At 56.5% G+C, this 27,802-nt stretch overlaps 1 protein-coding gene and 1 pseudogene across 3 annotated transcripts; one reads left to right on the top strand and one right to left on the bottom strand.

The window, feature by feature from the left end:
* The first annotated feature begins 11,933 nt into the window (after window positions 1–11,933).
* Window positions 11,934–19,884, top strand: LOC144941694 (leucine-rich repeat transmembrane neuronal protein 3 pseudogene; annotated as a pseudogene). Of its 2 annotated transcripts, XR_013639258.1 has the most exons (3): window positions 11,934–12,319; window positions 15,260–17,533; window positions 19,630–19,884. The product of XR_013639258.1 is annotated as a leucine-rich repeat transmembrane neuronal protein 3 pseudogene, transcript variant X2 (transcript). The 2 variants fall into 2 exon arrangements; XR_013639257.1 differs by lacking the exon at window positions 19,630–19,884 and having other exon boundaries at window positions 15,260–17,686.
* A 1,754-nt stretch (window positions 19,885–21,638) lies between these two features.
* Window positions 21,639–27,691, bottom strand: LOC144941872 (nucleophosmin-like). Its single transcript, XM_078868367.1, has 11 exons — window positions 27,524–27,691; window positions 26,746–26,831; window positions 25,908–26,027; window positions 25,279–25,372; window positions 24,293–24,411; window positions 24,122–24,150; window positions 23,917–23,953; window positions 23,104–23,163; window positions 22,717–22,806; window positions 22,446–22,520; window positions 21,639–21,886 (listed from the first exon to the last, which is right to left on the bottom strand). Exons 1-11 carry the CDS (start codon window positions 27,555–27,557, stop codon window positions 21,839–21,841), a joined length of 792 nt encoding a protein of 263 aa, XP_078724493.1. The 5' UTR covers window positions 27,558–27,691; the 3' UTR covers window positions 21,639–21,838.
* Window positions 27,692–27,802: the final 111 nt, after the last annotated feature.

Below are 27,802 nucleotides of genomic sequence, written 5' to 3'. Positions count from 1 at the left end.
CTCCAAGGGCTGTGGTTCGTTATTTATGTGATTCATTCGCTCTCTGATTCATTCTCTCTGCGATAATTCGCTCGCCGATTATCTTGCGTCATTCGGTCCCCCCCCCCCCCCCCCCGTTATTCATTCCTGCTGTGGTCAATTTGTGTCTGCGATTCATTCCCGCTGTGATTCATTCCCTCTGCGATTCGCTCCCTCCCAGCGGGATACACCATCAATTTCCAGGGATTCATCAGTGCGGGTGGTGGTGGTGGGGGGCTGTGGTTAAGGGGGGGGGGTGCAGGGTGGGTGGGTGCAGGGGGGTGGTGTGCAGGGCGCGGGGGTGGCCGGGAGTGCCAATTCGAGTTACACGAAGGGTTAAGGGGTGGGGGGGGGCTAAATGAAGGGGAGCGGAGACTGAACCAACACTGGGACCGCCTTACCTCCCTTACCCCCCTCTCTGCAGCCCCCCGAACCCCCACGGCACGTGTCGCCCATCCGTCGCCGTGGTAACGGTCGGTCCGCGCCGCTAATGGGCCGGGTGACTGCGGGTTAATTTGATTTGGAGTCTGAGGCTGCACTCCCAATATTACCCGGCGCGGAGACACACACACATATAGGCAGAGAACACACAAAGACAAAGACCCCCCCCCCCCCCCCGTGTAGCCTCAACAGACTGTTGGGGCAAGTGCTGCTAGCGGCACGGCACACGAGGGGGTGGGTGGCCAGTAACCACGCCCGACCGCCTTTGTCTCCCCAGTGATGATGTTTACTACGCACCGCACCAAGTACTTATTTGAGGCTGAGTCGACCTAGGGAAGGCCCAGAATCGGTTCAGATAATCGTCACCGGTAGTCGTCGTGAGCGGGGATCGAATTCAGATCGACGAGTTCGAGTCCCAAGCGATCCCAATAACTAAACATCTACACACACACGTGTACACACACACGTGTACACACACACGTGTGTAATGCGGGCGTAAGCGACCTTCCGGATGTGACGTCACGGGGGGTGGAGTCATGTGACGTGGGTGGAAGGTTCGGGTCCTTAAGCGGGTAAACCGGAAGGGGAAGTCAGTCGGGGTGTGAGCGGAAAAGAGTGAGGCCACGCGGGCGGGTGAGAAGAGGGGGGGGGCACCGACGGCTATCGGGAGCCAACCCCGAAGACAAGAGGAAGCTGCGGAGTGGTGTGCAGCTGCAGAGGAGACAGCCAGAAGGGCTGCGTGTTAGAGGCAGCGGTGTGGCTGCCAGGAGGAGCTGCGGAGAGAGAGAGAGACAGCACGAGGCTGCCAGGAGGTGGAGAGAGAGGAGTTGCAGCGGGTACAGCCAAGGGGGGCTGTGTGAGAGAAACAGCAGCGGGGCTGCTGTTGTGGATCGGGCCGACATTGGGGTCAGCACCGTGGAGAAGCTACAGAGTAAAGACAGCCGTGTGGGTGTACAGCACGAACCGAATAAAGGACACTGAGCCAGACATCGTGGTCCAGTCGTTTATTACACTGGTGTCGGAAGTGCAACGGCATGTCGAAACAAGTGAGGAAGAAAGTTAATCCGGCGCCTGCATCGGCTTCTTCGTCCGACGACGACGAACTCCCTCCAACCTCGGATCCTGTTGGGGTGGTGGAGGAGAGCCCGGCTGAGGCGACCACGGGAACGGGAGTGGAGGATGTTGGCGCGGTGGCGGGTCCGTCGACATCATCAGACGCGGATCAACGATGGCAAGCGATGGCGGTACAACTGGAGGCACTTAAGGACGTCCTGGCGCATCTATGCCATCTCGTCGCGCCAGGGACGATGGATGATGCAATTGGTGCTCCGCGGGCCGCCACGTTGCCTGTCCTGCCGCCGCCATTGCCCACGCGGCAAGAGGCCGCCATTTTGCGCGCTCCGTGGCGCCAAACCGCCATCTTGGCCACGCCGCGGGCCGACGCCATTTTGAATTTGCCATCACAACCACCACCATTGGAAGACGGCGGGAAGAGGAGTCGGAGTCGCCACCTTACAACGGTTAAAGAATTTTCCGTCGGTGGGGACTGGAGCGCGTTCGCCTGCCGCTTCTTGGCGGCGGTACGCACGGCAAGATGGTCCGATGCGGAGGCTTTGGAGGTGTTGCCGACTCTCCTGGACGACGAATCTGTCCGATTCTTCCGTTCCATAACGACCGATAAGAAGGCAACTTTATGTGGTGTTTTTCAAGAAATGGCCGATGCTTATGAGCCACCAGATGATGCGCATCGGCGATTCGCTCAACGACAACGAGCACCAGAGGAGTCGCCCGTGGCGTTCAGGGGTGCGGTGCTGGAGCTGGCCATGGCAGCTTATCCTGAGACGCCACAGGACCTGCTCGAGCCTCTCATATTAGGGAAAATGTTGGAGCTGTCTCGGGATCTAGGGATCCCCATGCCTGTGTGTGGGCATGAGAAGCTAACTTCCCGGACGGCTGCTAAGTGTCTCGATGCGCAATTCAACCTCCGTCGCTGGAAACAAGTGACGGCGTGGACGGGGGGGCCCGTCAAAGAAGGGGATGCGCTGGGGTGGAACCCTGCGCAGGCTGTCTATGTTCCGGATGACCGGGGCCCTCAACAACTGACGGCCGCCTCCGCTCCATGGACGGGACGCGGCGGGCCGAGACCGCGCGCGGCGCTACCAGAACGGGGCCGTCAGGAGGCGAGGCCTGCGCTTCGGCGCAACGAGGCCGAATGTTTCCGCTGCGGGCGTAGGGGCCACTACGCCAGAGACTGCTGGGCCCGCTTCCCGGCTCCGCCGCAGCAGGAGGCCTCGGCACCGGTCAAGTCGGCTAAAGATCCTCCGAAACAGACAGGCCGGCCGTGACATTGCGGGGGACGAGGGGCCCTGCTCGGAGGACGCCTGCCAGGTCTGCGGGACCTTCGAGCCCTGCAGCCCTTCCGACCCAGCTGCGGGCACGGTCACAGGACAAGCCCAAGACTAACTCTTTAGGGACACGGGACGGCGATGGACTTCCAGCTGCGACAGGGGGATTACCCCCTGTCATTCCTCGACTTTCATCGCGTTCCCGTTCTGCGAGTGGGCCGCCGACCGTCCGGGACGGGCCGGCGACCCGCACACGTTCCAAATCGCTTACGTTTCGTTGATTGTTGCTGTCTTGTTATTTTTTTCTTACAGTTGTATTTATTGCATGCTTTTTGTACGTTCGTTGATGTTAATTGCGTTGTTGTTGTTGTTCTTGCTGTTACATTGTATGCTTAGTGTCCTTTAGGGGGGGAAGCTCGGTTCGCCGCATTACGATTTGCTATTGGTCAGCCGAGGTCGGCTGGGATTTTTCTACGGGGGAGGGTGGTGTAATGCGGGCGTAAGCGACCTTCCGGATGTGACGTCACGGGGGGTGGAGTCATGTGACGTGGGTGGAAGGTTCGGGTCCTTAAGCGGGTAAACCGGAAGGGGAAGTCAGTCGGGGTGTGAGCGGAAAAGAGTGAGGCCACGCGGGCGGGTGAGAAGAGGGGGGGGGCACCGACGGCTATCGGGAGCCAACCCCGAAGACAAGAGGAAGCTGCGGAGTGGTGTGCAGCTGCAGAGGAGACAGCCAGAAGGGCTGCGTGTTAGAGGCAGCGGTGTGGCTGCCAGGAGGAGCTGCGGAGAGAGAGAGAGACAGCACGAGGCTGCCAGGAGGTGGAGAGAGAGGAGTTGCAGCGGGTACAGCCAAGGGGGGCTGTGTGAGAGAAACAGCAGCGGGGCTGCTGTTGTGGATCGGGCCGACATTGGGGTCAGCACCGTGGAGAAGCTACAGAGTAAAGACAGCCGTGTGGGTGTACAGCACGAACCGAATAAAGGACACTGAGCCAGACATCGTGGTCCAGTCGTTTATTACACGTGTACACACACACACACAACAACAACAACAGCAGCCGCCAATCGTCACGAAGTGACAGTGACGCCACCACAGCGCTTTGTGGCAGGCTAGGTGCACTTTGAGGCCACGGGAAATGTCGAAGGCTCGCTGGCAGGAGGTCATGGAACAGACCCAGGTGCCATGGGTTGACCGATTGCGATGATTGGCAAGATGCACAACCTGTGCTCACCACTGTGCCATCTCGCTGCGTTTTAGCCCCACGGCGCCCCGCTCATTGTTGTGTTCACACGACCACGTGTACACACACACTGACACGTGTACACACACACTGACACGTGTACACACACAGACACGTGTACACACACACACACACTGACACGTGTACACACTGACACGTGTACACACACACACACTGACTAGTGCAAACACACACTGACATGTGTACACACACACACTGACTAGTGCAAACACACACTGACACGTGTACACACACACACTGACACGTGTACACACACACACCGACACGTGTACACACACACCCTGACTAGTGCAAACACACACTGACACGTGTACACACACACACTTACTAGTGCAAACACACACTGACACGTGTACACACACACTGACTAGTGCAAACACACACTGACACGTGTACACACACACACTGACACGTGTACACACACACACTGACTAGTGCAAACACACACTGACACGTGTACACACACACACACACTGACACGTGTACACACGCACACCCTGACTAGTGCAAACACACACAGTGACACGTGTACACACACTGATAAGGGTACACACACACGTGTACACACACACACTGACACGTGTAGACACACACAATAACACGCACACACATACTGACACGTGCACACACACGAACACGTGTACACAAAATGACACGTGTACACACACGCACATTAACACGTGTGCACACACCGACACATATACACACACACATACGAACACGTGCACACACTGCGAAGGGACGAGAATAATGAGCACGTGTGATCTATCACCGGGCGGTGGCAGAACGAGTGAGTGTGGGGGGTCTCTATGTGATGAGTGAGGAGGGGGGTATCTGTGTGATGAGTGGGGGTCTGTCTGTGATGAGTGAGAGTGGGGGTCTCTATGTGATTAGTGGGGGGTCTATGATGTGTGAGGGTGAAGGAGGTCTGTCTGTGATGAGTGAGAGTGGGGGGTCTCTGTGTGATTAGTGGGGGTCTCTGTGTGATGAGTGGGGGATCTATGATGTGTGAGGGAGGTCTGTCTATGATGAGTGAGAGTGGGGGGTCTCTGTGTGATGAGTGGGGATCTCTGTGTGATGCGTGGGGGGTCTATGATGTGTGAGGGGGGTCTGTCTATGATGAGTGAGAGTGGGGGGTCTCTGTGTGATGAGTAGGGGGTCTGTCTGTGGTGGGTGAAGGGGGTCTGTCTGTGATGAGTGAGAGTGGGGGATCTCTGTGTGATGAGTGGGGGATCTATGATGTGTTGGGGGTCTGTCTATGATGAGTGAGAGTGGTGGGTCTCTGTGTGATGAGTGGAGGCTCTGTCTGTGGTTGGTGAAGGGGGTCTGTCTATGATGAGTGAGAGTGGGGGGTCTCTGTGTGATGAGTGGAGGGTCTGTCTGTGGTGGGTGAGGGGGGTCTGTCTGTGATGAGTGAGAGTGGGGGGGTCTCTGTGTGATGCGTGGGGGGTCTGTCTGTGGTGGGTGAAGGGGGTCTGTCTGTGACGAGTGAGAGTGGGGGGGACTCTGTGTGATGAATGGAGGGTCTATGATGTGTGAGGGGGGTCTGTCTATGAGTGAGAGTGGGGGGGTCTCTGTGTGATGAGTGGAGGGTCTGTCTGTGGTGGGTGAGGGGGGTCTGTCTGTGATGAGTGAGAGTGGGGGGTCTCTGTATGATGAGTGGGGGTCTCTGTGTGATGAGTGGAGGGTCTATGATGTGTGAGGGGGGTCTGTCTATGAGTGAGAGTGGGGGGGGTCTCTGTGTGATGAGTGGGGGGTCTATGATGTGAGGGGGGTCTGTCTATGAGTGAGAGTGGGGGGGTCTCTGTGTGATGCGTGGGGGGTCTGTCTGTGGTGGGTGAAGGGGGTCTGTCTGTGACGAGTGAGAGTGGGGGTCTCTGTGTGATGAGTGGGGGATCTATGATGTGTTGGGGGGTCTGTCTATGATGAGTGAGAGTGGGGTCTCTGTGTGATGAATGGAGGGTCTGTCTGTGGTGGGTGAGGGGGGTCTGCCTATGATGAGTGAGAGTGGGGGGTCTCTGTGTGATGAGTGGGGGGTCTATGATGTGTGAGGGGGGTCTATCTATGAGTGAGAGTGGGGGGTCTCTGTGTGATGCGTGGGGGGTCTGTCTATGAGTGAGAGTGGGGGGTCTCTGTGTGATGCGTGGGGGTCTGTCTGTGGTGGGTGAGGGGGGTCTGCCTGTGACGAGTGAGAGTGGGGGGTCTCTGTGTGATTAGTGGGGAGTCTGTCTATGATGAGTGAGAGTGGCGGGGGGGTCCGTGTGCGATGAGTGAGAGTGGGGGGTCTCTGTGTGATTAGTGGGGAGTCTGTCTGTGGTGGGTGAAGGGGGTCTGTCTGTGACGAGTGAGAGTGGGGGGGACTCTGTGTGATGAATGGCGGGTCTATGATGTGTGAGGAGGGTCTGTCTATGAGTGAGAGTGGGGGGGGTCTCTGTGTGATGAGTGGAGGGTCTGTCTGTGGTGGGTGAGGGGGGTCTGTCTGTGATGAGTGAGAGTGGGGGGTCTCTGTATGATGAGTGGGGGTCTCTGTGTGATGAGTGGAGGGTCTATGATGTGTGAGGGGGGTCTGTCTATGAGTGAGAGTGGGGGGGGTCTCTGTGTGATGAGTGGGGGGTCTATGATGTGAGGGGGGTCTGTCTATGAGTGAGAGTGGGGGGGTCTCTGTGTGATGCGTGGGGGGTCTGTCTGTGGTGGGTGAAGGGGGTCTGTCTGTGACGAGTGAGAGTGGGGGTCTCTGTGTGATGAGTGGGGGATCTATGATGTGTTGGGGGGTCTGTCTATGATGAGTGAGAGTGGGGTCTCTGTGTGATGAATGGAGGGTCTGTCTGTGGTGGGTGAGGGGGGTCTGCCTATGATGAGTGAGAGTGGGGGGTCTCTGTGTGATGAGTGGGGGGTCTATGATGTGTGAGGGGGGTCTATCTATGAGTGAGAGTGGGGGGTCTCTGTGTGATGCGTGGGGGGTCTGTCTATGAGTGAGAGTGGGGGGTCTCTGTGTGATGCGTGGGGGTCTGTCTGTGGTGGGTGAGGGGGGTCTGCCTGTGACGAGTGAGAGTGGGGGGTCTCTGTGTGATTAGTGGGGAGTCTGTCTATGATGAGTGAGAGTGGCGGGGGGGTCCGTGTGCGATGAGTGAGAGTGGGGGGTCTCTGTGTGATTAGTGGGGAGTCTGTCTGTGATGAGTGAGTGAGGGGGGGGGGGGGTCTGTGCATCCCCCCTACCCCTTCTTCCGTTGCCCCCGTCTTTGCCTCCATCTGCTGCTGGGATCCATGCGTGGCCTCGGGAAATTAATCAGAATCGCGGCCTCTCTCTCACGCTCTCTCACACTCTCTCTCTCAGTATTTCTGTGGCTCTCTCTCTCTCATGCTCTTCCTCTTTTCTCTGCATTTCTCCATCACCACTCTCCCCCCCACCACCACCAATCTATCCACCCACCACCCCAGCTTCATCGCTCTCCGCCACTCTCGCCCATTAGTCGCTTCCTCGTCACTGCGCCCTCTCGTCACAGCGACTCGGCGTCGCACGTGGTGCACGTGATGCACCACGTGGCTTCCAGCAGCACGCGCCGTGCCGGCCCTGCGGCTGCCGCTGATGATAATGGCGATGCTAATGATGATCCTAATTAATTTATCAACGACAACGCTGATTCGTATATATTTTTTAATATATATATTTACCCCAGGAAGGCCACGCTGAGTCGCAAGATTATTTTCAGGAGGATCCTTGCATTGGGATGTTTGACCAACACCAGTGACATTGTGTGTGTTTAATAATAAATAATACCCCCCCCCCCATGTGACCCTTCAGTGAGCATGGGGGCCCTTAGCTCAGTGAGCGGCGGCGTTTGATGGATGGAGACGGGAGCGGGGCTCCTCATGCGTGTAACCCCCCTCCCAACACACACACACCCACATGTGACGATGTTTACACAGCGCACCAGGTACTCATTTAAGGCTGAGTCGACCTATGGGAAGCCCAGGGCCGGTCAGATAATCGTTACTGTTGTTCGCCGTGAGCGGGAATCGAACTCTGGTTGCCGGGTTCGTAGCGCATCGCGCTAAACGATGCACCCCAACACCACCACCACCCCACCACCACCACCCCCACCACCACCCCCACCCCCACCACCACCACCCCCACCACCCCCACCAGCAGTTTTTCACCCTCACACCCACCACAAAATCCCTCCACCACTGCGATATAATATATTATCACGATTCAATAGAATCGATTATGTTAAGTTGCGTTTATTTTGTCTGGTTCGTCCCATGGCATAGAGAGTTTGTGTTCGTGTGTAATGGGACACGTGGGGAGCGGTGGTGTAGTGGTTGGCGCGCTCCGCTACGAATCCGAGTTCGATTCCCGCTCACGGCCAACACCAGTCACGATAATCTGAACCGATCCTGGCCCTCTCCTAGGTCGACTCAGCCTCAAATGAGTACCTTTTTTAGTGTGTAAACATTGCCACTAGGGAGACAAAGGCGGTCGGGCGTGGTGCTGGTCACCCACTGTTATAAGGCTATATGGGAGATCGTTGTCTTTGTATCAGGGGACACAATGTGTGCACGTGCAGGACACGGAGCGCACTGCGCTACGATCCCGGCCACCCGAGTTCGATTCCCAGGTGTGGTGCTGGCCACTCAACCACCTCGCGTCCAATGCCGGCCTTCATATGTGCTGCTCGCTCACAGCACTTGCCCCGACAGTCTGTTAGGGGATGTTGGGGGATCTTTGCCTTTAATTCTAGATTTGAAGCTTTTGTGACTGCAAGGATTCATATTCTTAGGTTTTTTCGGTAAAGTCACGTAGGTAAAATATTAAAATTAATAAAATAAAAATAAAAATCACGACGTGACTTTACCGAAAAAACCTAAGAATATGAATATCTTTGCCTTTGTTCATCACTGCCCGGCACACCGTGAGCCCCCCAAGAGCTGAGCAGCAGCTGAGCCCACCTCCTCGTGACGCGATCCTCCCCCTCCCCCCACCGGCCAGTCGGAGGAATTAATAAATTAGAGATGATGGCGAGGGGGGCGGTAAAATAAATACTGCAGTGGAGTGGGTTCACGGAGCCTTATTAAATAATTTACTGCGCCCGCGGATTCAATCGCCTGGCAAAACAGGGGGAGAGGAGGGAGATGATGTAAATCAGAGAGAGGAGAAATGGAGGGGAGAGAGATGTGAAGAGAAGGGAGATGGAGATAGAGCAGAGGTGAGAAAGAGGAGATGGGGGGGGGAGCGGTGAGACGTGGAGAGAAAGAGGGAGAGGAGATCGCGGGAGGGCAGAGGTGAGAATGTGGAGATGGAGGGGAGAGAGACGATGTGGAGAGAGATTGGCAGTGGAGAGAGGTCATGGATCAGAGATGGCAGGTTGGGGGAGGGAGATGCGGAGAGATGGGGGAGATGAGAGATGGGGGAGGGAGGGGAGGAGAGCGGGGATAGATGGATGGAGAGGAGTCGGACCCGGCTCAGATCCGAGCCTGGATCTCGTGGTTCCACTTGGCACCTCGTGAGGCTCGGGAGGAGGTTGGGAAGGGGCCGGGATTTGAGCTCCGGCTCGCGGGGAGGGGGCGAGGTTCATCTCGTGCCGCGGGCGACGCTCGCGTGGTGATGGGGTCGAGCCCCTTTCATTCATAATTGACAGTGAGGCTGGGAGAGACAAAGACGGAAAGGCGGAGATGGGGAGAGCGGCCCTGTTCAGTCCTCAGGAGCAGCAGAGCAGAAGCAGCGCCCCCCCCCTCTCTAGCTCCACTGCGGGAGAGGCGAGGGGCGGGGTCCCCGCTGTCTCATTTATTTATCCGCTGCTCTTTCTCCTCGCCCGAGGTTTCATCCAAAGCCCCCCCCCCCCCCCCGGGCGTATGCCCACCCCCCCACCCCCCTCCCATTCGCCCTCACCTCATAGCTCCTCATCTCTCCAGCGCCCTCTTCCCACTCTCTCCTCCTCCACTCCTCTCTTCTCCGCGCTCTCCAGCGTAGTCTCCCTGCACTCTTCACTCCGTATGCTCATCTATTCTCGGCCCATTGCCCTGTCTCCTGTGCAGTCTATAGCCTATACTGCCAGTACTCTCCCCTCTGTACTCTCCACTCTGTACAATACTCTCTCTCTTCTGTATTCTCCCGTCTCTGTACTCTCATCTGTACAGATGCACTATCCCATCTGTACGTTCTTCTCTGTATAATCTCTTGTCTGTACGCTCCCGTCTGTACTCTCGCATTCATCTGGGTCACCGCCACACGCGCAATTAACGAGGAGGCGTCACCACGGCAACGACGTCTCCACGTGACGGGTCCTTACCCTCCGTCACCCATTGTTACGCCGTTAGCCGTGTTCATCTTAGTTACTCCCTGATACGCATAGCTCGTCCCCGTCACCCAATATAACAGGCGATAACTACGGGTAATCTAGACCATGATCGTTAAACGCCACAATCGGTGAACCAATAACCGTTATAAGAATCGATAACCGGGAATCGTGTCCAGGGGAATGTTAGTGGTGAATGTCAGCACCGATTGGCACGCGCAGACGTTCAAACTGCAAGGCGGCTTCAATTAGCGCATGGTCCACTCGCCCTCGTGTTTCAGGTGAAAGGCGCAGCCCTGCAATGTCTTACTCGCGTCACTGCTGGCGGAAGGGGCCTCCACTGGAGGCAGCTCTAGAGAGCCGTTCGCTAGAGGGAATCTGGCCTACTCTTCCACGCTGTCCATTCGTGTTGGAAGAGGTGGGCGTACCCACACGTTGCTCCACCACACGCGATCTGCCGCTCGACCAACTGCGATGAACCCGATGAACATTGCTGGGTGGACAACAATCAGTGAAACGTGCATTTTGAGCAGGGGTGGGGAACGTCCGGCCCGCGGGCCGTATGAGGCCCGCGAAATCATTTGGTGTGGCCCTGCCAAGGCAACCGCAGGCGGGACTCGAAATTAAATAAACCTAGGAGCAAACCTGGAAAAGCAGTTGCGAGTAGCAACATCATCAATACCAGCTAACATCACGCGCCTCGCCAAAGAGAAGCAGTTCCAGCCATCACATTAGGGGCGAGTTAATTAAATGTTTGACCAAATATAACAGGCACATTTTTAAGTTGATAATTTTGTATGGCCCGCGAATGATGTTATAAATATCCAAATGGCCCTTGGCAGAAAAAAGGTCAACCACCCCTGCTTTAGAGTATTTGGCTGCTATACATGTCCACACTATGATAAGCCACTTCGTTGAGCTATAATTTGTGGCCAGGTCTGAAAAATAGCTATAGCTTAGTGGGCCTTACCTGGTGAAATAAAAATAAATGGTTCAGTTTAATAGTTTTTATAACAGAGGCGAGGGGGAAGGGATTTAAGAAAAGTGCACGATTGTTTCAACTGCTCACCATCCCTCACCCACACACCACAGCACCCCTCACCCACCATCACATCCCTCATTCACACACCGAATAATCCCAATCACCCCCTCCCCTCGCGCTCCACGGTGATGAGTGCAGGTGTTGTTGTGATTGTGGAGGGTGGTTCATTCCGTGATGGTGAGCTGCAAGGGTAATCTCTGAGTTGATTTCAGAGTGTCCCTTAACGGCAGGTGCCCACAAATCGCGGGGAAGCCCTGCTGCACCCCCCATCCCACCCCCCACATCTCTCCCATTCCCCTGGCCGCATTTCCCGCGCCGTGGTTTTGCCTCTTTACGCGTGAAGTTTAATAAACGAGCCGCCTCCCTCCCTCCACCATCCGTCTCCCCCTCTCTCTCCCCCTCCCTCTCCATCACTCTCTCTCGAACGCGTCCTCCCCATAGCTCTCTCCCTCCCCCTTTATTCCCACCCTCCCCGTTCTCTGCCGCTCTCCCTCCCTCTCTCCTCCGTCTCCCCCTCTTTCCCCCCATCTCTCATCTCTCCGCCATCTCCCGCGCTCTCCCCCTCTCCTTCCTCCATCCCTCCCTCCCGCTCGCCCTCCCCATCTCCCCTCCCTCTCTTTCTCCCAATCTCCCTGCTCTCGCTGTGAGCGCCTCCACACGAGCGTTGGGCGTTTGGGCTGCGGGCGTGAGAGATCCGCTCCACGAATTCAATCCGCAGCCGGCTCCCTGATTATCGTATTCATTCCTTCCTTCATTGTTTATATTTATTTGCTGAGTCTTGTATTTGTTTTTCCATTCCTTCGTCGGCCCAGGTCCTGATCCATTCACAATTTCTCCGGGACGAGGGAAGCACTGAGAGGAGGAGACGCGCGCGATGGAAGGCGGCGCGCCGCGCACGGGAACCCGGGCGGTCCTCGCGAGGTGAGCGGGCGACTCTTCACCCCCCCCACCCCACCCGCCCCCAGGTCTCAGGTCTCAGGATCCCGGGAGCTCTCAGAGTCTCAAGGTCCGAGGGTCCGAAGGCCCGGGACTTGATGGCTTCAGCGTCTCAGGTTCTGGTAGTCCCGAGTCCCACAGTCTGGGGTTAACGGGACCCAGCCACTGGGGGTCTCAGGATCCAGTGTCTGACGGTCTCCGGGTTTGGGTGTCTCGGGGTATCGGTGTCTGGGAGGGGCCCGGGTTTCAGGATCGGAGGTCTTTAGGTTCTAGGGTTTGGGGAGGGGGTATCGGGGTTTGTGGGGGTACCAGCGTCTGAGGGTCTGGGGTTTTCGGGTCTATCGGTCCGTGGAGCCCAGGTTATGGGGGTACCTAGGTCCTTATCCCTGGTCGCGTTGAGACCCAAGCGGTAACGAAGATGAATGCTTGTGCAGAATGGTCGGATCTGGACCCTGATATTAAACGGGGATATCTCAGACTAGATGGGGGTCGTGGGTTTTACAGGGGGTCCACTTTATCCCCTTCTCCTGTCACCCTAGACCTTCCCAGCGGCGTTCGAGGGACGAGGAGGGTGGAGAGGTGAGGCGGTGTGGGCAAGGGAGGTGGAGTGAGAATTGCTGAGTATTGACACCGGGAGTGAAACCCAGGTGGTTTCCCTTACGGGGTGGACTCAACGTCGTGTTTAAACGAAGGGCGATGAGACGACTGGACCCATCCCCAGTATTCGTGTTGTCACGTGAATAACAGCCCACTCCGAACTCCATACCCACCATGAGCACAACGCCACTACCACCACCATCTCAACACTACCACCACAATGGCAACACCACCATTGCAAACCAGATTACCATCGCCACCACAACATCAACAACGATACCACCGCCAACCCCAATACGGCCACCACAACCCCAACAACGCCACCAACTCAACACAATCCCCACCATCCCACCACCGCAGCCCAGTGGCGAATCCAGGGTGGGAGGGGTGGGGAGCAATCACCCCCGTGAGACCCCAAACACTGGTGTACAATAGTGGTATTTAGCAGTACACACTTTTACATGGAATGTTTGCGCTGTGGGGCCCTACATAAAAAGCGTCATATTTCCGACCCCCTGCCACCACCGCCTACATCACGGCATCGTGGAAACGGGGACGCCCCCCCCACCAGCACCATTTACCACTCCTCCTGCCCCCCAATACCCCACCTCCCACGCAGACTCTGAGCTCTGATCTAAAACAACCCCCATGGCTCCGCGCCCAGGAGGAGGAGGGGTCCCCACCTCCTCCTCCCTCTCATCCTCCGTCTCGACCCCCCCCCCCTTTTCCCCCGCCCCCTTCTCCCCCCGCCCCCTTCTCCCCCCGCCCCCTTCTCCCCTCCCCACCACGTCCTCCACCACCGCCACATCCGTCTACATTTGGCTCGTTTATGGCGGCTCCGGAACATTTGTCTCTTTCTTGGAATTCAATTCTCAAATCAATTGAATTCTGCTCAAACATCGCGTGCGGAGAGGGCCGTGGGGCGGAGGCTCGCCCCCCAGCCCCCCCCGCCCCCCAGCCCCCCACCACCACCTTGCGCATCTCGCGGTGATTAGTGTCACGTGCCGCAGCGTCTGGCGGTAATTAGTCACGTGCCGGTGGTGTCCGACGGCGGTTAACGTCACGTGACGGCGGCTGATTAAAGGCTGTGATTAGTCACGTGGCGGTAATTAGGAACACGTGACGGGAGCTGCATGCTGATGGATTCCGGCTAAAATCGCGTGCGAGGCGAGAGCGGTGATGGTGGGGTCATGCTTGCTCCGCCTTTCCGAGTTATGCCCCAGCCAGCCTCACGCATTCTCGGTCTATCGAGACACTCGTCTCATCCGCAGTGTTCAACCACCACCACCAACAACACTGCAAGTCACAACAACACCCTCACTCATCCATCCATCCACTCAACCACACACCCACCCACTCCCTCAACGACTCACCCATTCACCCACCCACTCACTCACTCGCCCACCCCACTGAAGGTCACACAACACTCCTCTCTTTCTTCACGCGCACCGCTCCGCTTTGGAATCTCTTGCGGGGTTCACGAGGATCCAACGCTGAGAGTACCATCACCTCTCCCTCCCTCGTCTAATCACTCGGTTCTCATGCCGACACTCGACAATCTCTCCTCGATATTATTAGAACCTTCCTGCAGGTTCTTCTAATCTCCTGCTCCTCCTCTTCTCCGCCAATCCCGTCCCTTGCCCTCTTTCTCGACCCCTCATTCCCCCCCCCCCTTTCTCTCACGCGAAATCTCTCCCCCAGTCATTAGTCAATCCCCTGCTTTTCCCTTCCCAGCCGTGTCCCAGCTACCTTTCATTACTGACTCATGGTGTACCTACGTGTCCTGACGCCACCCCAACGTGTCCTTTCACAACCCTTACTCATGAATGAGCCTAATAGAGCCAATTGTAAGCAATTCCACACAATAAACAACCAATTGCAAGTGTCAAACGTTTCACCAATTCTTGGTCCATAACTCCTGATATGCGCAAGCACACGCCCTCGCATGCCCAGGGTAACCATCGTATTTGAGCACGACACTCATACTTGTCACAATCTGTCACCCCACACTTCACGGACTCGTGCCATTGCTTCACCGGACGCCTCCTGGCCCTGCCCCGTGCAACGGTGTCACCAACCCCACCACGTGGTCTCTGGAGAATTTAACCACTTGTTTTGGTTTCCATGTCGAGCGATCCATCGGGACGAGGATGCTGTGCAGACCTCGGAGCTGTCCCAGGTCTATCCTGTGCAGAGCAGTTCCTCGGCGTGGTACTCGGGGACCTGCCTCGTGGTGACATTCGTGTAGCTTAGGAAGGAGGCCTCTTATGGTCGGTGAACGCTTGGCAACTTCCGCTTTGACGTGGATCCGATGCAACTGCCGTGCAGGGCCCTCGGGGGGCAGTGAGGCGAGCAAGGGAGGGGCAGCCATGGGCCCGAGCTGGAGCCGCTGAGGGCCTCCGCCATGGGGCGCGGCACGGGGCCGCCCCTGTGGCTGGGCGCGCTGCTGGGTGCCGCGCTCTGCACTTCGGCGCGGGGCCCCGCGCGCCCTGCGTGCCCGCCAGGGTGCCGCTGCGACGGCCGCATCGTCTACTGCGAGTCACTGGGTCTGAGCGACCTCCCCGCCGACGCGTCCCCGCGGGCGCACGGCCTCTCGCTGCGCTACAACGCCCTGCGCGAGCTGGGAGACGGGGCCTTCGCGCGGTTCCGCCACCTCACCTGGCTCTACCTGGACCACAATCACGTGGGGCCCGTGGCCGCCGACGCCTTCCGTGGGATCCGCAAGCTCAAAGAGCTGATCCTGACCTCCAACCGCGTGTCGCGCCTCTCCAACTCCACCTTCTCGGTCGTGCCCAACCTGCGCAACTTGGACCTCTCCTACAACCGGCTGCGGCGCCTGGAGCCGCGCCTCTTCGGCGCCCTGCGGAAGCTGCAGACCCTGCACCTGCGCGCCAATGCCCTGCGCGCTCTACCGCCGCTGCTCTTCCGCGACTGTCGCAGCCTCGAGTTCCTGGACCTGGGCCACAACCGCCTGCGCAGCGTGTCGCGCCGCACGTTCGCGGGCCTCCCGCGCCTGGCCGAGCTGCATCTGGAGAATAACCGGCTGGTGCGCCTCAACCTGGCGCTCTTCTCGCGGCTGCTGGGCCTGCAGATGCTGTACGCGCAGTGGAACCGCGTGGCCGAGGTGATCCGCGGAGAGCCGCCCTGGGTGTGGAGCAGCCTGCGCAAGCTCGACCTGGCCGGAAACGAGCTCGTCGCGCTGAGCGCCGACACGCTGGCCGGGGTGCCCAACCTGCAGACCCTGCACCTGGACTCGAACCGCCTGCGCGTCCTTGGCGGCGAGGCTCTCGCCACCCTGCGCTCCCTGCGCACGATCACGGCCGCGGGGAACCGCTGGGAGTGTGAGCGGCCGCTGTGTCCCCTGGCCGAGTGGCTTTGGGAGACGCGGGGCCAATGGGAGGGCTCCGTGAAGTGCACGTCCCCGCAGCAGCTGGAGGGCACGACCGTGCTGGACGCCATGCACGGCCGCGCCGTGTGCAGTGCGCGGCCCGAGCCGCCCGCGCCGCCCGCGCCGCCGCGGCCTCGCGCTCCACCCGCGGCCCCGGAAGGAGGGGGGGCCGAGAGCAACCGCTCCGTGCTGCGGGCGCCCCCTCAGCCCCCTCCGCCACCGGAGCCCCCGGTGCCCCCGGCGGCTCCGAGCGCCACCCCCGGCTCGGAGGCCGACATGGAGCGGCTGCCCCTCCACAAGGTGGTGACCGGCTGCGCCGCGCTGCTTCTCTCCGTGGGCCTCATCCTGCTCGTCACGTACGCGTCGTGGCGCCGCTACCCCGACACGCTGCGCAGGCTGCAGGAGGCGCAGGTCCGCGGCCCCGAGCGGGCCGGCTGGGCCCGCGCGGGGCTGGTGGCCGGCCTCGGGAGCAGCCTGCGCGGCAGCGTCGTGGCCGCCGAGCCGCCCGGTATCCCCATGGAGTACTACGTGGACTTCAAGCTGCCCGGGGAGGCCGCGGCGGCCGAGCGGGCCCGCCTCGTGTTGCCCAACGGCCTCGCCGCGCCCCGCGGTCTCGGAGCCGACTCCCGGCAGTGCGAGGTGTGAGGGGCGAGGGGGTGGAGGTGATCCGTGGAGGTGATGTGTGAAGCCAAGGGGTGGTACGGTGTGCGGTGAGGGCGACGGGTGAGGAGTGGAGCTGAGGGGCGGTGTGAGGGGAGAGGTGTAAGGGAGAGAGGTGCGAGATGGGGTGGGAGGTGAGGAGCAGGTTCAGTGCTCTGCTGATGCGAGGGGGTGAAGTGTCAGGGGAGCGGCAGGGTCAGGGTGATGGCTCCTGTCCCCCACTACCACCACCACCACGCTGCCTGCTCCACGATACACCGCTCACTGACACCACCACCACACATCACAGCCGCTACTCGCCACCCTCGCCGTGCCGTTACGCACCGCTCGACACCGCCACCACCGCCACCACCACCTTGCCACCCTCCAACAGTGACGACCGCACCACGCGCCCTCTGCACGTCTCCCACTCCGCGCTCGCCGCGGGGCCACCTCCTCTCATGCCGAGTGACTTTCTACGGTCGACCCCCCCCCCCCCCGCCGGATTGAGGGGGTCTCTGTCCCACGGCGGTGTCCACTACTGAGCCATACGTCTCGTGCAGTTCCAACAACCAGTGAGTGCCACGTGTGCGCCATGCAAGTCGCTGGGGGTACAGCGGTGTGTGTGGGTGTGTATGGAGGGGGGGGGGTGCACCGAGCCTGGCACAAGCATCGTGATTACGTCACCGCCATTTAGTGGCCGACCGCGGTTGTTGGAGCTATAAGAGTTTGTGTATACGTGGGGGGGGGGGGGGGTATAGGGGCCTGTGTGTATGTGGGGGGGGGGATATAGGGGCCTGCGTGTATGTGGGGGGGGGTATAGGGGTCTGTGTGTATGTGGGGGGGGGGGGGTATAGGGGCCTGTGTGTATGTGGGGGGGGGGGGGTATAGGGGCCTGTGTGTATGTGGGGGGGGGTATAGGGGCCTGTCTGTATGTGAGTGGAGGGGGGGGGTATAGGGGCCTGTGTGTATGTGGGGGGGGGGGGGTATAGGGGCCTGTGTGTATGTGGGTGGGGGGGGTATAGGGGCCTGTGTGTATGTGAGTGGAGGGGGGGTATAGGGGCCTGTGTGTATGTGGGGGGGGGGGTATAGGGGCCTGTGTGTATGTGGGGGGGGGGTATAGGGGTCTGTGTGTATGGGTGGAGGGGGGTATAGGGTTTGTGTGTATGTGGGTGGAGGGGGGGTATAAGGGTCTGTGTGTATGTGGGTGGAGGGGGGGTGTAGGGGCCTGTGTGTGGGGGGGGGTATAGGGGTCTGTCTGTATGTGAGTGGAGGGGGGGGGTATAGGGGCCTGTGTGTATGTGGGTGTAGACCTCACGTTATCTTCCTGCTCGTTATCGGAATGCGACCCTCACCCGTAACGGGGCGCGTGTGAGGGGACCCCCTCCAGGGAGCGGTGAGGGGCCCCGTAGTCCTGCCCCCCCCCCCTTGTGCATTTGCCTCGTTTAACCGAAGTGCATCCTCGCTGTCTGAATCCCCCTTAAATAAATGGCGCGCTCTGCCTGGGTCACCGTGTCCCGTCTCCTTACGAGCCCCGCCATTCGGGTTGCAGGAGGCGACCAGACCCCAGACCGGGTCTCGAACCCTAACACCAAAGTCCGGGTTGGCTTGGGAGAGTGGTGTCTGTGATCTTGGTGTGGGTGGTCACTGGAGAGGGGTCGGGAGGTTGCGGAGTGGCCCAGTGTAGATCGGTGAGACGTTGGAGGAGCTATGGCCGTGAGTGGACAGCGTGGTTATGGTGGCGAGGGTAAGCTTCAATTTAATGGACCAATCTACGCATCGTGATATGCGTGGTGTTGATAGCGTTTGTGGGAGGATCAGGTGTGGTGGTTGCAGACTCCAGGATTCAGTTTTCTACTCGTCCTAAACAGCCTCGGCACCATACTCGACCAGAATTCCGTTTGATCGCCACGTGCAAAATCTAGTCGGGTCCTGCAATTTCTATATCGGCGCTCTACGACACATTCGGTCACTATTGAGTCGTGACATAGCCAACACGGTGGCATGTAGCATGGTATCGACAAGGCTCTTTTATTGCAACTCTCTACTTACGGGAAGTCTGGCAAAACAACACCAGCAAACCTGCATCGTGGACAATATTATTTGGCATCTTCAACGGGTACTGCAAGATCCGACCATGTCAGTCCGGTGCTCGTTGAGCCTGCATTGGCTTCAGGTTGCTGAACGAATACATTGTAAGGTCGCACTCATTACACACCAAGTGCTTACCACAAATTAACCTTGCTGATCTCGTCAAGGACTATAAACCATCGCTCAACTCCGGTCACCTTGCAGCAGCTTTTGGCCAACCATCAAACAGACGGTCACTGCATCGCGTGTTTTCAGATGCGTGTCTGTGGCCGTCTGGAACGCCCTCCCTTCTCATATTCGGAAGCCACTGGAGCTATGCACTTTTAAATCTAGATTGAAAACTCTACTTTAGAGCTGCTTTTTGTGTGCGAAAGATGGTCAACATACATGCATACATTGTGATATTAGTGTTTGTGCTATTGGTGGTGGTGCTATAGAGATGATGGCGTCGGGCTGGCTAACATGGTAACTCAGAAAAAATATCTCATTTAATATTCTGGGTCAATGGTAAACTGGAGTAGGTGACACGCGGCTCGTAACCAAGGCCATAGTGAGTGGCATACTGGACGTGGTGTGCCAGGTGCGGAGGTCCGTGGATTGTCAACCCGGAGAGGCTGGCCGGCTGGAACGCAAGCCGGGATAGCGACTCACGAGGTGTCGCCACGTGGGGATTTCCGAGCGTGGAGGCGGCGGTGCAGTGCGGGATCCTCGTTCCCGACCGCGCTGGGAGCGATCCTGGCTCTGGTGCCCGCACACGGTTCGGAACAACTCATTTGGCGACAAACCTACGGCCGGCGATGTGAGCGTGCCGAACACCCAGGTCTGAACACCACTTTCGCAGCCGGAACAAATTGTATTATTTAACAGGGGCTGTTTGAGGCTGTTACGTGAACAAGAGCCCAATCTGTCACTGCACAACTTGTTCAGAATTGAGGGGACGTGCCATGAAATATTAACTGCCACTTGCGCACGCCGTGTTCGCTGGCACATTTGGACGATGGAGAAACCTTCGTAAGGTCCCTCTATCGCCTCTCCCGCAGCGCCAGCGGTAAGCAGCGAGGAAACTGCTGAGCGATTCCATCCTTGCGTACGATAGCAGCCAAAATCTGTTCAGGAGCTGAGTGCCAATGTCGAGGTCTGCTATCCATGACGAGATGGCTTCAGCGGAGAAGTTTGTGTAATTTTGCTTAACCTCCAGACTACAGTAGGTCAAGGTATGGTCCATAGTTTGGGTTGCATGGCCACTCACACTGGTTTGTCTTTGATTTTCCATTTATGAAGATGTGGCACAAAGGCCAGTTGATGTTCCACCAGTGTGTTCGAGGATTGTCAATGCCAGGATGGTTGGTGCTCAAATGAGCCGTTTACTCGACGTCGGCGTTCACCATTCTTCCAGATCTGGGCGAGATTCTATTCCGGTGGCAGGGCGATTGCACAATGGGGATCAGGACCCGAGTAGACGGCGAGGTATACTGTTGAGATCTTGGTTGATGGGTAGGTGAGCGATGACGTTAGACGGAGGAATGTCAACGTTATACAGTGTGAAGTTTGGCATCCAGTCGCCAGTTCCTGTAGATTAATTTCAGAAATATTTCCATGGAATAACAATGGAGTATTTGATGTGCGCCATTCTTATCATGCACGGCCATCATGCAGGATGACAATTTCAATCTGCAGTAGCTTCAAATGAAGGGAAGATATTGCCATATAACCCCAATGGAGTTGTTTGGGGCAATTTTTTAAATATGTACGGAGAGGCCAACACAACGGCCTACTATTTTGAATGACATCACAGAATCTTTTATTGCCCACTGCAAAGCCGACGGCGCATTTTCTTAATACTTCCACAGCAATAACCAGGGTGGCCTCCCGCCAGATTTCAATCTGCAACGAGCTGAGCCATGTCATCTCTCCAGGTACGAGTGCGCTGCTGTCGAAATTGTCCACCACATTTGCACCGGTGAACAAAGGGGCTATCGGATGCTTGTAAGGTACAGGGAGTGGACAGTTCGCTCAAGCGCCTTGAGAGAATGTGGGCCTTGTACGAGCACCGCGAGCATTCCATTATTCGGTCCTGGCCAAAGGCTCTCGTTTGGACTCCAACGCACCAAACGTCGTTTGACAGAAGCAGTGTTCACCGTGGCCAGGCTGCTGCTCCCTGGCAAAGGCGTTTTAATGCAAAAACTTAAATTACTCAGGCGAGCACACCTCAGACCAATTATTGACGGAACCTGCTCAGCCACCCGCGTTCTGCATTCAGAGCGTGCCCTGACCGCCAGAGCCATCAGCCTTGCATGACATCCAATTACTCTCATCGCACACACCATTACCATCAAACACTTGTGTTTACCAGCACACCACGACAGTTGCATGTGCTTGCCAGCCATTTCCTCAGATCAGCAACTCACTGGCAGAGTTTGTGGGCTGGTTCATGGCAGTGCTGGAAGAACTCGACTGATCCGCAAAGCTGCAGCAACAGATTCTGGCATCCATGAAAGAACCCCCCCCCCACCTTTTCCTAGCCCAGCTCATAGGCCCCAGCTAATAAGCACCATCCACACTGGAAGCTGACACCACTGCCCAACATAGAACAGCAAAATGTAAATGTTTATTCACAAAAATGTTTATTCACAAAAATGTTTTGAAAAGCGCACAGATTATGGTGTGGAGCTTGCATGTTTCATAAAATTGGTTCTTGTCGGACGGATGGGTAACTGGCAGGTTGATGGCCGAGGAGCAAGGTGGCTCAAACAGCATTCGAACAGTAGTGGGTCCACTTGCTTGTCCTCCTATGCTGCTTTCAGGGTCTCGGTGAAGGCCCACAGCTCGCTCAGCACCTACAGGGGTCAAACATATGTTGGTCACTACCCCAAGAAGACTGATGGCACAGATGACCAAAGACCCAAAGGTTAACAGGACCTTCTAGACAGCAGATTAAAGCTCCACTGAGAAAGTGAATGGTGTTGTGGTCGTTATTGTCTATTTGACCATGGAAAGCCAGGGAAATCAAGCACATCCAGCTCACAGCACTCTCTCCCCACCTCCCCAAGCTCCAGTGCCTGGAATTCTAATGCACCAAGAAATATTCTTAGTTCTTTCGGTTAGTCACTATATAGAAAATAAAATTAAGCAAAAAACCACGACGTTTCGATTGCAACACAAGTGGTCTTTATCAAGCCTGATGAATACGGCTTGTGTTGCTTTTATTTTAAATTGTAATTTATTTTTTACATTAAATTATTTTTTATCTACATGACTTTACCGAAAAAAGCAAGAATATGAATTCCTGCAGTCACCAAAGTAAAAAAGCACCAAGAAATGTTTTAACATGTGCTGCATCCTGCACTTAATTAACTCAATTTCAAAGTCCCCTTGAGGTCAGACTTGCACTCTCACCTTTGGATCCTCAACCTTGTAGCTGCTCTTGATGAAGTTGGAGAATTTTTCTTTGGTCTTGGGCAAATTCACCCCCTGAGGGTGACAAACAGCCAATTAGGACGGTATCAGCTGCCATCCAGCCCTGGGACACTTCTCCCCAAAACTGCTCGTTTGTGATTTAACGTCGAGATCAAATTATAACTTGACCTTATTAACCCCAGTGACGGTGCACACTCAGGAATGAAGGTGCAGAGCACACACAAATATTGGCTGCTTTTGCAAACGTTACCTTCTGGACCTTCTCCTGCAGTGTGGCCTTGATATCAGCAACTGGCAAGGGGCCCTTGGGGGTTTTGGGTTTGGCAGCAGAATCTGGAGTCTGGGAAAAAAACCCCAAACACACATTAGACACAGCACACAACACACACACCTACCACTACATGCGCCCAAGCATACATTACACAGCATTGAACACATACTTATACACTAGCAGCTATACACCCAAGATTAAATATGAAAGCACAGCTATTTACAACCCACTAGCACATACATTTACATCCACACGGCTACTTATAAAGAATGTAACACCTGCGCAGCCCCTAGACAACTATCTCCACACACACACCCAGCACCACATACACGCGGCTCCACACACGCAGCCTGCTGAGATACACACCTTGGTCTGGCTTGGGGTGGACGGAGTGCCCCCATTCTGTCCGGTCTTCGGCGCTGCCTTCTATAGAGAACCAGAAGCGCAACGCAGCTCAGCCTTGGCGGCCACACATGCACACAATCATACCCACACAAGGACACCCCCCCCCCCAACCATGGCGACTATTGGGGCAAGTGTCGTTAGCCAGCACCCAATGAAGGCAAACGGTGCACAAGCGGCTGGTGTGGCTAGCCCCACACCCAGCCACCTTTGTCTCCCCAGCGGTTGACACCATACCAGGTACTTGCTTGAAGAGTCGACTTGGGGAGGCCCAGAACCACTTATATTATTCCTCACAGGTGTTTGCTTTGAGCAGGAATAAAACTCATCGCCAGGTTCGTAGTGCAATCATCACTGCACCACCACTCTGCACACTTATTCAAAGACCCCCAAATAAAGGATGAACAGACTGTTGACGCAGGTTCTGTTAGTGAGCACCTATAAAGACCATAACAGCACACCGGGGTGTGGGTCGTCAGCACCACGCCCAGCCACCTTTGTTTCCCCAGTGCAATGTTTTTACACATCACACAGGGTACTCATTTGCAACTGAGTCGACCTAGGGGAGACCCAGGACCAGTTCAGATAATCCTCACTGGTTTTTGCCACGAACAGAAATTGAACTCGGGTGGCCGGGGTTCACATCGCGGTGCGCAAACCTCTGCACTACCGCTCACCACACTAACACAGGTGCACAGATACACAGGTACACAGATACACAGGTACACAGTTACACAAGCGCACACAACACCAGCAATGCCTTCCCCTTGGCCTCACCTTGGTTGGCGTCACGGTCGCTAGTTTCTTGTCTTGCCTGGAAGAGAGGGAGAGATAATCTAAGTGGCAACGCACGAGCAACTCTTTCTTCAGCAGCAACTCAAGGAGCAGCTGACCCTCGTTAGGGCACCCCCGCCGAGCCCCCCCATCACCCCTCCAAATTCCCAAAAACGTTGACCCAACAAGTGTAAGTTATGACACGTACCCTTCATTGTCAAGCACCTTCATCTTTTTCTGCAACGATAAAAATGCCCGGAGATATCAGCTGTGAGTTGTGCATAACAGTCGCCATAGAGTTATTTTCAGAGTAAACCATAACACAGGAATGATTTGAGGTGACAGGGGGGGTGCGGAAGAGTTGGGGGGGGGCTCATACCTGCGTGCCCCCCACGGGTGATGCCTCATTAACACGTTTCCTGGCCGGCACCACGGCCTGTTCCTCCTCCTCCTCCTCCTCTTCGTCGCTCTCCATGTCAGAGAACATTTCCTCCGAGGCTGCACACACGAGGGAGGAGACGTTCGGTTCAAGGCCAGTACCATTCAGCACCACAAGGGAATAGTGGGGGACTGTGGACCCCCACAAACATGATGTTGAGGGGGTGCAACGAGTGACTTGTTTCACCCACAGCGTAATTTCTTAGAAAAACGATTCCTGGTGGCTAGTAAACTGGCATAGGTGACAACGACGGTCACTGCATCGCGTGTTCATGCACTTCGGCCGTCTGGATATTAGGAAGCCACTGGAGCCATGCACTTTTAAATCTAAATCGTAATTAATTTTTTTAGAACTGCTGGTTGTGGTTAGTTGTCCTTCCCCCACACCTCCAATTAGTACGGTTGGCTATATATGGTGCGAAAGACGTTCAACATACATACATGTGACTCGCTGCCAAAGCTATGGCGAGGGGTATACTGGATGCGGTGTGCCGCGTGAGGATGTAGTTTCCGGGTCGCTGGCCTAGACAGTCCCAGCTGAAATTTCAAGAACAACTCCCCGTGGAGAGGCGGCTAGGAGCCAAATGGTCTCAATGTGAATACGGAGGAGCGGCGGTGGTGCTGTTGACAGGGTTGTATTAACGTGCAGGACATGTGAGCGTCTGCTCGTTAAGAGGCAGCCAATTCACATTACGCGTGGCCCAAGCTGGGGTCCATGTTGCTCACGAGTTAAACCAGGCTGCCTCGAGCCCCAAAGCCCTCAGCTCTAGCTCCACAAAGCCACTTACTTAACGCCTGCAGCTTCACCACCCTCACCCCACCATACGCAACCCTTTTAGGATGTGGACCCGAGAGAAAAGACACCCCCCTGTGGCAGGACTCGTGTGCGACGAGGACCCCTGTGGGCCCTTGCGCAGGGATACTCACTGAGCACGTGCTGGCCACAGATGTGCACGGGGCCCGTGCCTGCCGTCAGGCGGAGGACCACGGGGGGGGCCAGCTCGAGCCCCGCGAGGGACAGCTGCACCGCACCACACACACATCAGCAACTCGTCAACGTCGCAACACCATGTCATAATCATCATAATTACCAATATGACAAAGCACATTCTCACAACCCACAACACATCACACGCAGCACGACATCATCACCATCCTTACTTCACCAACACCACAATACCAACACCATCACCAGGGTCACAGCATCAAACATCACCAACATCATCATCATTACATACGTCACCACAAATAATCATGCACATCCCACACAATCACCATCTCACCACATCATCAAACACATCACAATGCATTGAACACCCCACTGAAACATCAGTGTTTGTCGGCGATCACAGGAATACATTGCCTCACCATAGCTATCACCACACTAGCACTACAATAATACATCACCTCACCATATCTATGACCACACCACAAGACATCACATCACCACCATGACTATGACCAAACCAGCACCACAGGAATACATAATCTCAACACCATCACTATGACCACACCAGCAACACAATATCACATCACCGCCGTGGAGAAGCCCGTACCGAGGCCTGCACGGAGGGCTTGAGCGTGGCCACGGGCACCGTCGTCATCTTCCCCGAGTGGTCCAGCGCCACCAGGCTTACCGAGTGGAACTCGTCAGGAGCCCCTGCCCCCAGGCATACCTGAGCAGCAGGGTGGGTGGGGAGGAGGCACGCATGCGATGAGACTGCGCCCCGCTGGGGTCGCTGAGCAGTGATTGTGCGCGTGGTTGCCGTCATCACCCCCCACAGCATAACGGTTGTGCGAAATAATTACCCAAAAATATCGGCTTTAGAAAAAAAATATTTTGTGATAAAAATGTACGAGCTCTATTAGTCAGTTTGTGAATTCGCGTTATTTAGCACGACAATATACATGTTTTCATGAATCGGTAGACCCCTCGAGTGTCTCGGAGCAATTCTAGATTTGAAGCTTTCGTGACTGCAAGGATTCACTCTTAGGTTTTTTTCGGTAAAGTCACGTAGGGGAAATTAAATAAAAAAGAAATAATTCGGATTCTATAAATAAAATCATAAATCACGACGTTTCGGAGGCAACACAAGTCTCCGTCATCAGGTAGGACCGTCACAGCTGAATTTACCGTATTAAGTGAGTATTATTTCTATTATTTATATTATTTACTATTACCTACATGACTTTACCGAAAAAACTAAGAGTATGTCTCGGCGCAACCTCAGCTTTAGCCAGATGTCGACTCGACATGTCGACTCGACATCTGGCTCAAGCAAAAAAAAAAAGCTTCAGAGCTCATGAGATTTCTCCAGGTTAAATTAAAGTTTCTGGCCAAGTTCGCTTCGGTCGAGCGGTGCCTCCGGCGGGCGGCGTGGGTGCGCGCCGCACCGTGTGCAGCAGCAGGTTATGCTCCACATTCGGGTCCTCCTCCTCCTCGAACGAGAACTCCTTTTTTGCCGCCGTCAGCTCGCAGCCTGTGGGAACACGGTGGTGGGGGGGCACATAGCGTGGCTCAGTCACGGCGCTCCGGACAGCACCGAAGGGCGCGGAGCTACGAGGGATCCGGGGTGAGGGGAGGAGAAAGCGGCAGGGCCCACGAGGTGGGGGGACCACGAGGTGGGGAGAGACCCTGGAGGAACTCAAGACTGGGATTCACGGAGGGACTCGGGAAAGAAGACGTGGAGGGACCCGAGGGTGGGGTGGGTGGGGGGCGGACACGAGCGGGACTTAAAGGGGGGCCAGGGTGGAGAACCGAGGTTGGGGGGCACTAGGGGGATCCGGGAGGTGGGGAACACGGCACAGGATGGGGGGGGACCCCCAAAGCGCATGCCGGGGGGCAGCCAAGTGGGAACTTAAAGAGAACCCCCAGGGCCAAGACCACGTGCGCAGCAGCCGCCTCAGATTTCGGGTTTGTTACCCCACGAAGTCCTGGTTAAAGCAAAACATAAATCCACGCCCGACCGCCTTTGTCTTCCGAGTGTTGATTTTTATACAGCGCACCCAAACACAGTACTACTCAATTGAGTCCGAGTGGACCGAGGTAGTCAAGTACGACACGATCGCAGCCCCAAAAAATAGTCGGATTAGGGGGGGTGGGTGCCCCCAAATTCGGGCGGCCCCTCCTGTCCGTGCTAACGCAGCCTCGGGCCCGGGGGAAGGTACTCACCGAAGAGAAAACTCAAGTGCTTGGCGTCTGCCATCGTGAATCCCGGGTTGCTGAGGAGAACACGTGCGGAGCAGCTGCAGGGGAAGCGGCGACCACGTGTAAGAGACTCCCGGCTTGCAGCGCGGCGCCTTCCGGACAGCCCCGGCGAGGGGCGGGACCTCCGCAAACCCTCCCCGGAAGTTAGGGGGCGGGCCCCGGATTGCTGACGTCACTCGCCACGCGCGCTGACGTCACCCGTATTTTGTAGGCGGCGCGCGCAACTTCGAGTCGTGGTTTACG

Source organism: Lampetra fluviatilis, chromosome 25, assembly GCF_964198595.1.
Source record: "Lampetra fluviatilis chromosome 25, kcLamFluv1.1, whole genome shotgun sequence".
NCBI classification, from domain to species: Eukaryota; Metazoa; Chordata; class Hyperoartia; order Petromyzontiformes; family Petromyzontidae; genus Lampetra; species Lampetra fluviatilis.
Note: the sequence above shows the minus strand (reverse complement) of the source record. Positions and strands in the feature narration are given on the sequence as shown.

Excerpts from the sequence above, each read along its gene's own strand:
- LOC144941872 (XM_078868367.1), bottom strand. The coding sequence starts at position 27,557 with ATGGCAGACGCCAAGCACTTGAGTTTTCTCTTCG. Across the intron at positions 26,832-27,523 it reads GCACTTGAGTTTTCTCTTCG|GCTGCGAGCTGACGGCGGCA; the intron begins GTGAGTACCTTC and ends GTGTTCCCACAG. Across the intron at positions 24,151-24,292 it reads CACCCGTGGGGGGCACGCAG|AAAAAGATGAAGGTGCTTGA; the intron begins GTATGAGCCCCC and ends TTATCGTTGCAG.